This window comes from Diabrotica undecimpunctata, chromosome 5, assembly GCF_040954645.1.
Source record: "Diabrotica undecimpunctata isolate CICGRU chromosome 5, icDiaUnde3, whole genome shotgun sequence".
Taxonomy (NCBI): domain Eukaryota; kingdom Metazoa; phylum Arthropoda; class Insecta; order Coleoptera; family Chrysomelidae; genus Diabrotica; species Diabrotica undecimpunctata.
This window is the reverse complement of record NC_092807.1, coordinates 104,218,957-104,229,087: the sequence shown is the minus strand read 5'-3', so window position 1 is coordinate 104,229,087 and position 10,131 is coordinate 104,218,957. Positions and strand designations below refer to the sequence as shown.

General features: G+C 32.6%; 1 protein-coding gene across 2 annotated transcripts in view; it reads left to right on the top strand.

Annotated features, from left to right (window-relative positions):
- The window catches only part of LOC140441597 (uncharacterized), a 64,452-nt gene that overhangs the window by 21,951 nt on the left and 32,370 nt on the right, over positions 1 to 10,131 (top strand). Inside the window, exons 2-3 of one of the 2 annotated variants that reach the window (XM_072532435.1) lie at positions 6,338 to 7,038; positions 8,543 to 8,863. In XM_072532435.1, the coding sequence (XP_072388536.1) occupies positions 6,918 to 7,038; positions 8,543 to 8,863 (442 nt within the window). In that variant the 5' untranslated portion in view covers positions 6,338 to 6,917. Of the gene's footprint in view, positions 1 to 6,337; positions 7,039 to 7,939; positions 8,232 to 8,542; positions 8,864 to 10,131 lie in introns of those variants that run through there. The other variant, XM_072532434.1, reaches the window with a different exon arrangement.

Here is a 10,131-nt window from a genome sequence, read left to right as displayed (position 1 = left end):
TTGTCTTGCTTCTTTATTTATACGACTATTAGGTCTGGTTGCTTTACAGATTTTCTTCCATTTTCTGTAGATTACCGTTCTTGTATCTTCTTTTCTCTGTTCGGATCTAAAGGAAGCGTATAGATATCTACGCACTTTAAGAGAAGGATACAAACCCCGAACAAATCTATGCAGAAATAAAGAAGCGGAAATAACCAGTGATCCAAAAGAAAAAATCAGTCTGGAAAACCTATTTCCAAACTCTCATAGGAACGCAAGAAAATGAAGAGCATATTAACATGCATCATATTGGGGGAGACACAGAAAATATAGAACCCCAACGATGGAAGAGGTAAATAGCCGTAAATAGTAAATAGCGACAGAAGACTTTTCTGTCGCTATGTCTTTCTTTCTAAAGCTCTGGAGAGATTAGGAAATGCCGAAAGGTCTTAATCTCGACGAAGGAAAAATCCGAATCTGCACCTCCACGTGGTAGAAGGTGGGCAACATCAATGTTGATGGCTAACGCAGATAGGGACCGAGTGATTGCCGGTATAAGCAATCCCCTGCTTACCGACCAACGGCTTCGGGCGGATGAGTCGGTAGGTAGTAGGACACTCTTTTGTCCTGGAGCTGAGAAATCGACTACAAAGGCGGAAGAACCAATAAATTGGTCAACGACAGAAGAATGCAGAAGGCAACGGGAAACCACTGCATTAAAGCTTGAACAGAACATCTCTAGTCATTCATCATGTCAAATACGCAAAAAAAATCAAACTGTTACTGATCATGAAAGGAAAAGGTCATGTAAAAGACCAGGCCTTTCAGGTCGCTAGCAAGGAAAATCCTCGTTTAGATAATAAAATTCCACATCTAAGAATACACAAATATAGACCAATAAAACATGCAACATGGAATGTAAGAAGCTTGTACCAGCCGGGAAAATTAGACAATTTAATACAAGAAATGATCAGAATGGAAATAAATATACTGGGCATAAGTGACGTACTATGGCCAGACAACGGCAAACTTATAACCAAAAACGGTATGATGGATTATGCTGGAAACAACGATGCGGCTCATCGCTATGGAGTCGCAATCTTGTTAGACACAGAAACTAATAAATCAGTTATAAGCTTCACTCCTTACTCAAAGAGAGTGATAATGGTTCAGCTGAAGACAAACATGCAACAAGTTAACTTAATTCAAGTATACGCACCAACAGCGGATAAAGATGAAGAGTAGATAGAACATTTTTATATGGAGTTAGACACAATTTTAAGATCTATTAAAAAAGAAGACATTACAATAGTAATGGGAGACTTTAATGCTAAAGTCGGTCGAGGAAAAGTTGACGGATATGTTGGGGAATTTGGACTAGGTGACAGAAACAAAAGAGGGAATAGACTTGTAGATTTTTGTCAAAATGAACATTTTGCAATAATGTACACAATGTTCCAACTACCCGATAGAAGATTGTACACTTCTTCTCCTGCAGACAACAAAGACCGCATAGTCAGAAATTAAATAGACTATATATTAGTCAAAAATAGATACAAAAACTCAATAAAAGCAGTAAAAGCATACCCCGGAGCAGATGTCAACTCTGACATCACATCAAAATGCAAACGCAACACAAAATCTAAAGCACATCAAAACAAGAAAGCTGGAATATTTAGGCCACATTACCAGAGGTGCGAAATATGAGATATTAAGGCTCATAATGCAAGGTAAAATCAAGGGTAAAAGGGCTGAGAAACTTTAGCAGTCTGTAGAGAAACTTTAGGTACTGACAACGTCCCCTCTAAGCTATATAAATTAGGTGGCGAACACCTAGTAAGACAAATGCATATGCTATGAACAAGATTTGGAATGAGGAAAAGATCCCTAGCGACTGGAAAACCGAGATTATATGCCCAATCTATAGAAAAATGGGATAATCTGAAATGCAAAAATTATCGCGGCATTACCCTCTTGTTCACAGCGTGCAAAGTTTTTATTTATATACTAAATAAACGATTCCAACAACTAACTAAAAATATTGTCGGGGAATATTAAACCGGTTTTCAACAAGAAAGATCTACAACTGACCAGCTATTTACATTGAAAAAAAATCTAAACAAATCATGGAAATACGACATTGATGTCCACAACATATTCATAGATTTCAAACAGCAGAGGCCGCAAAAATATATTCACAATTAAGATCAGGGGCAGAAGAGACCAGACTAGAAATAAATATTAAAAAAACAAAAAAACTAACAAAAACCAGAGCTAGGGGAAACACACACAGTTGAAGTAGAGGACGATATTGAAACTCTAGAAAGCTTTACATATCTGGTAGGTACATTAATCATGGATGGAACAGAAAAACCAAAAATTCAAAGAAGAATAGTAAAGGGAAACAAAGCTTACTTTTCACTCGCCCGTGTGTTTTGCTCCAAAAACACACACTGGAGATCGAAAATCAGGGTCTACAAAACTATTATCAGACCAGTAGTATGTTACGGATGCGAGACATAGGTGATGACAAAAGACACAAAAAGAAAGCTGGAAGTTTTTGAAAGAAAAGTCCTAAGAAAAATATTTGGAATTATTAACAAAAACGGAGTATAGAGATCCAGGTACAGCCATGACAATTTTACTAACTGTTCAAAGAGGTACCGATCTTAGAATTCGGTAAACTTCATAGACTTCGATGGGCTGGTCATGTAGTAAGAATGGAGACTGAAAGATTGTCAAAAAGAGTCCTAGATAGTAAGATACAGGGTGCAAGACCAAAAGGAAGGCCACGGAAAAGGTGGGAGAATAAAGTGGCAGTGGCAAAATTTGCTAGACGTGAGAACCTGGAGAAAATTGACGCGGGACCCGCAAGTTTGGAGGCATAGTTTGGAGGATGCCAAGGCTCGATGTAGGCTGTAGCGCCATTGGAGATGAATCAAGTCTGGTAATTCTTTTCACTATTCTGAGAAATTTTATTTATGGACATGGATACCAGATAAGAAAGCAGCTGCCAATATAATAAGTGATATCTACCAAATTGAATATAATGCTGGAGTTTGAGAAAAAACTACATATTTCTAGTCTAAAATCAGCCTCAATGTTTAATCAGCTATTTATTGATCACTCGAGCACTAACAACACATAAAATGCATTCCTTAGACTCAGGACCTCATGGAAGAATATGTAAATAGCAGAACGTATTTTATACGAGAACAGTCATATTGTAACGTTGATGTCGGGCAAAATCCTCACTGAATAACAGAAGAACGCAATATCCTGAAACGTTTAATCTTTGGGCAGAACTTATTGGGGATCATTATTGTATGATTCTTTTTCATTGATGGCAATGTGAAAGGTGATCATTATTTAGCATTGCTCCAAAATAATGTGCTCATCTTTGATAAACTTTTATCATGATCCAGCAAACCTATAAATTCTAGCTAATAGGATAGATCACCGCCCCATTGGCAAATTAATTTCCGGCAACCTCAACCTTATTTAACAATAAGTAGATAGGAAGGCGAAGATCGATGAAACTGCCAGCACAATCCCCTGATCTGACGTTATTTAATTTCTTCATATGGGGTTATGTCAAAAGTGTTGTATACAACACTAAACAACTCGACTTAGCTGGATAACAAAGACAAAGAAAACTTATGATTAGATCGGTCCTGCCTGAGATAGAATATATATATATATATATATATATATATATATATATATATATATATATATATATATATATATATATATATATATATATATATATAGCAAAGAAAAACTCAATGACGAATTCTCGTGGAACATAAAAAAAGGTGTTGTACAAAACTATGGTGATGAATATACGGAGGAAACTTTAATTTGATGGTGGAAAATGCGGTATTTGATGGTGGGAGGTGGCAAAATGACGGTGATTTATTCTGCTTAAGAAGAAGTCTATGTTTAAAGTAACGTCAATCCTTTTACTGTTTATCGGAAATCGATAAATGGTTTTTCGCATAATCTTTGGTTTATAAACACTAGGGGGTCTATTGTTTTGGAAGTTTTAAAATTTATCTTATGATCTGTTTAAAGATAAAGCTGAGCCATGGCAGAAATTGAATCGGAATTGTGGACTGAAATTGAATGTTGATATATTTATTCTGATTTAAATTGTTTTCTTGGTCTTATCTACTTATGATTGACAGCAGTTTGTAAACCGATTTTCATAAATTTCATATTGCTCGTTAGGAATATTGTCCTTGACGAATGGGACGAGAGAAAAACATTTAGAAGAAGAAAAGGTGGTTTTTATTCATTTTGATTTGAGAACTTTATCTATTTTGTCGTACCACCACACTTTGATAATCGAAAAGAAAGCTTTGGCATGATCAGCATGAGTTTGGGACATATATATGTGTGAATGCTCCTTTTAATGTTGTTTTCACGATAACCTTTTTCAACTAGTGCTTCTATTAGGGAATAAGTTCTGATATACTTGCATGAATAATTAAATTTGGCATACAAGTAGCTGTTATTACAATAATTATATTAGAAATAATTACAATACACATATACATACAACATATTAAAATAATTTTTTGCTTGGACTGGGCTATAACATTTATCAAAGGACCAGGTTTGAAAATATAAACACTAATATTTTGGTTGTGCTTCTTCACTTAAATACACTTCTTCAAGAAATTAACGCACCACTTCAATAAATCAATTTTATTTGTAAACAGGCAAAGAATAAAAAATAAAACTTCACCAGATTTATTCTACATTTTATTAGTAATTATAACAATTTGTCTAATCATCAGAAAATGTTAAAGTACAGGAGAAAAAAAAAATTAAACGGAAAATTCTAAAAAAAATAATGATAAAGTAATCTAAAATATGAAAAAAGTCTTAATAACGAGTGTTTCCACCTCTACTACAACAGCCTCACATCGTTTTCCCATACTTCAAATTAATTGCCGTATTTCATTTTGGTCTAGTTCTCTCCCAATCTGGATCAACCTCTCTCCCACTTCCTGTAATTGTTGTTTGGTTCTTTCGGTGTCGCTCTTAATCGCCTACCAAGGATATCCCAGAGATTTTCAATCGGATTTAAATCCGGACTATGTGCTGGCCATTCCATAGTGTTAATTTTTAACTCTTCTAGATAATTTCTGACGATCTGTGCAGCGTGAGGTCTGGCATTATCTTGCATTCGTAAGACATTTTCACCGATATAAGGAGCGAATGGTACTACATATTGGTCCAATATGTACATTTCAGTTGTAACAGTTCCTTTTTGTATGACCGCTAGGTCCGTACGTGCGGTCAAAGAAATACCACCCCACACCATAACGGATCCTCCACCAAAAAATGTGGTTTGTGAGAAGTTACACTGAGCATATCGTTCGTTGGGTCGTCGCAACACACGAACACGTCTGTCGTTATTGTACAAACAAAATCGGGATTCATCAGTAAATAGCCCTCGTTCCCAGTCAGCATCTAACCAATTAAAGTGTTCTATTTCAAAATGTAGTCTCACCTTCTATGCTCTGCTCTTAATAGAGGACCTCGGGCAGCAATCCTAGGTGTTAAGTTGTATTCGCTAAGTCGCTGGCGAACAGTTTTAGTATACTAATTTGTATAACTTGCACGTCTCGAAGCTGATCTTGAAAATCGATCTTTAATAGTGGGTAGTTACCCGGTTTCGTCCTTGCCCTGGTCTGCGAGTATGATCCCCTGTTTCGAGGAATCTTTCTACCACCCGTGAGACGGATGTGTGGGACACATTAAACCGAAGACCAATTCTTCGGTAACTCAAACCTTCTTCCGACAGTATTACTGCTTGGGCACATTCATCTCGGGTTAAATTACGCGATTAACGCTCCATAATAAACACAATTAACAATAATCAACAGTTAAACAGTAGCCGAATAAAATTCGTGTATACTTGAAAATTAGTATATTTGTTGCAAAAAAAACTATAGCGATAAAACACGGTTAATAAATGTAGAGTGTACGAATAGCATGTACAAAGGGCTTGCGAAATATAACATTACAATGGGAATTTTTGTTAACGCTAATAAAATATTTTAATATTTCAAAGTGGTGCGTTAATTTCTTAGAAAAGTGTATATATATATATATACACACATATATATATATATATATATATATATATATATATATATATATATATATATATATATATATATATATATATGTATATATATATATATGTATATATATATATATATATATATACAACTATTTTGTGTTTTATATTTTTTGTCTTTATTTTATACTTATTTTGTTTTTATTGTAAAAGTAATTCTTTATAATGTTTATAAAATCAAATGAAAAACATTTTTTTAAGGATAAGAAAACTCAACGTTTCAATAAAAACTATTGGTGAATTTAAAATCACGACGGAGATGCACCAAACAAAAAAGACCTTCGTCAGGTTCGAGATGGAAGCGGAGAAAATGGGGCTCCTTAATGAGGCAATGGAAACAAAACTAATTATATGTATATGAACCGAAACAGAGGATAAACAATAGAATACAAGCTGGGAGCAGATGTCTTTATGCCCTTCAAAACCATTCAAAATCGAAAGAACTAACAAGACGCATAATGATAAATCTGTATAATACAGTCGTAAGACCAGGCTGCTCTTACGATGATAACAAAGAAAAATGAAGAGCGACTATATATTTGGAAAATAAGAGTCCTAAGGAAGATCTTTGAGCTGGCGCTGGATGGGACAACATGACAATATAGGATAAGAATTAACAAAAAAGTATATTCAGGCGCCAACATAATAGAAGAAATTGCTCAAAAGATATTTTGCCCAAAGAATAATAGAACTGCTATGGGAAGAAGTCCCAACTGGAAAAAAACCATGTAGAAAACCTCAACTACGGTGGCGAGATAATATAGCAGGAGACCTTAAATCTATGGTCGTGAGGAATTGGATGGAAATTGCACAAGGTAGAGAAAGGAATGGAGACATGTTGTTAGGTGGGCAAAAAAAGCCACGCAAAATTGTAATTCCATGGAGTAAAGTAAGGAATAAAGGTAGGAATTTTTGTATTGTATGCTTCTGACAATAATTCTGTCAAATATTCCCAAGCTGAGTGAACCGAGAATGCAAAGTTTTATTTAACAATTCGACTGTTTTCCGATTTAATTAATTATTTTCCTACGATTTCTTAGAATAAAGTAACTTTTCCACGTTATATTCCTTCTTCTTCTTCTTTCGTTTTATGGCCTCTACCTCTTAGGTACGTGGCCACCTCATGTATATATTTTCATTTCAATCATAGAAAGGAATTCTCCTCACAGAGATTCTGGAAATAACCATATTCCCTTCAACTATTTTGAAACATTTATAGTGAATATTCTAAAATAATTCTATATGTCATTAATAATATAGATTTTTCTTGTTCCATCTATTAAGCTATGTAAGGTATATCTGGAATTTGGCATCTTGGATAGGATATCGGTGGTTAATGGATAGCTTAGGTTGGGTATTTATTTATATTTTACTTACATTTTAATTTGGAAAATACTGATAAACTTACCAATCATTTTTAAGGTTTTAGCATTAATATCGTGGAAAATATTTTGTATTAAAATGGGCGTTGAGCATCCATATTTAATAAGTTTTTGATATAAATCAAATAGTGGTGTCTTATTAATAGGACACTCTAGCAAGATGTCTATTATACTTCCTATTTGCCCACACTCACAGAAAGGGGAATCAATAATCAATACAGTTAATTTTAAATAGATGATCTGGCGCCAAACAATGTCCTGTTCGTAACCTAATAATTGTTGTCAGGTGTCTACGGTCTACAAAGGCAAACTTATGAAACCATGTTGTTATAGAGAATTCGCTTTGACATTGTTGGTACCACTTTCCCTTTTGTTTAAACTGTTTAATAATTTTTTTTTGATAGTTATTTGGATAGGTTACCTTGTCATAATATAATATATGTCACTAAAATAATATTTTTGCGATAATATATAAATAACAAGTATCAATTTATTCAAACTTATGTCAAAAAAAGTAGATAAGAAAACCAAAAAATCCATTGGTGGTGGTGACCAACCGGAGGCGGATGGATCGAAGATAGACAAACGTTCCCGGAAAAGTTCCCAAAAACCGGATACCAGAAATAATAGCGTGAATCTGAAATTGTTCGAAGACAAACCACACGAGTTTAAAGTTCTTGGAAGTCAGTCCATTCAGATTTTTAATGATTTAGGTATTTACATTTCTTTAGATATCGTTATGCCTTCTTTTTAAATCTCTTTAGAAATTGATGTTAAAGAACCAGATAAAAAACTATCCAGAAACCAATTATCCTGAATTTATTTTCGTTTCCGTCCAAATCCTTCCGATTATGTGTTTCGTTATCCAAAACAGGCTGCCAGGCTGCTTAAAAGCCAAACTGCCACTTTAGCCGTTTCTAATATTCTCGTTATACACCTTCATCGTCGTTGTGGACTTTATCTGTAACCCTAGACTTTTCTATTATATAATAATATACGAAACTAACTGCAATATTTATTATAGATGAGGTAGGTTCCAATCATCTTCCAGTGCCTCCAACGACACCGAGTAATCTTATCCAAGGTTTTGAAGTAGTTTCGGTCCCAGCCCATCTTCCTAAATTGTCAAAAAACCCTTGGGTGCGAAAGAGTGGCGTCAAAGAAACCATTAAACGGTTAGCTGATGTTTATGGATGCAAACAGTTCCAGAACAATTTAGTTCAGTTTTGGTTCTTGGATTTTTTAGCTGATTGTTTGTGGAGAGTGCAGGACGAGTACCAATTCAACGAAAAACAACAACAGGTTGTGTTAGACTGGGTACTCTTTGTGTTTAATTTAATAAGAGGTATATATATATATATATATATATATATATATATATACATATATATATATATATATATATATATATATATATATATATATATATATATATATATATATATATATATATAAATACGTTCGAATTATCGGGTAAAGTGGCCTGTAATGAAAATCTTTCTCTTTTCTGAGATACTCAATATTTCGCCATTTATTTAATAGCTTCCTCAGGAGTAAACTAAAACAATTTGAACATTACAAAAAATGGCGTACAAATACACTCACAGAATTTAAAAGATTTCGCAAATAAAAACTGACATTGAAGTATTTGAAATATTGAATGTCAAGATTAAATTGTCTTAGCACGTTAATTACAGCTATACGATAAAAAATAAAAATGATTTCAAATGTAAAAATAAAAATAACAATAAAAGAAAAGTTAGAAAAATAATATTTCTTTGATAAAATATTAAGGTTAAATTAATTATTATTTTATAAATTATTTGTTGTTTGAAATATTCACTTCTAATATATATATATATATATATATATATATATATATATATATATATATATATATATATATATATATATGTATACATATATTATATATATATATATATATATACATATATATATACATATATATATATACATATATATATATATATATATATATATATATATATATATATATATATATATATATATATATATATATATATATATAAATACGTTCGAATTATCGGGTAAAGTGGTCTGTAATGAAAATCTTTCTCTTTTCTGAGATACTCAATATTTCGCCATTTATTTAATAGCTTCCTCAGGAGTAAACTAAAACAATTTGAACATTACAAAAAATGGCGTACAAATACATTTTAAAACATTCACAGAATTGTGAGTGTTTTAAAATGTATATATATATACAATGTATATATATATATATATATATATATATATATATATATATATATATATATATATATATATATATATATTATATATATATATATATATTATATATATATATAAATATATATATATATATATATATATATATATAAATATGTCACAAGCACTTGAACTTCTCAAAAAAAATATTTTATTTTCAAAATTAAGTTACAATTTACAGAGATAATTACTACAACTAAATAAGAACTAATAATAATAATCGTGGGCTTCTTCCTTCCTTCTTTATAACCTCTGATCTTCGGAATTTGCTGACTCTAGATAGTCGGGGAGCTTCTTTCACATTTCTCCTCCCTCCTTTGGTTCGGACTTCGTCCTCGAAGT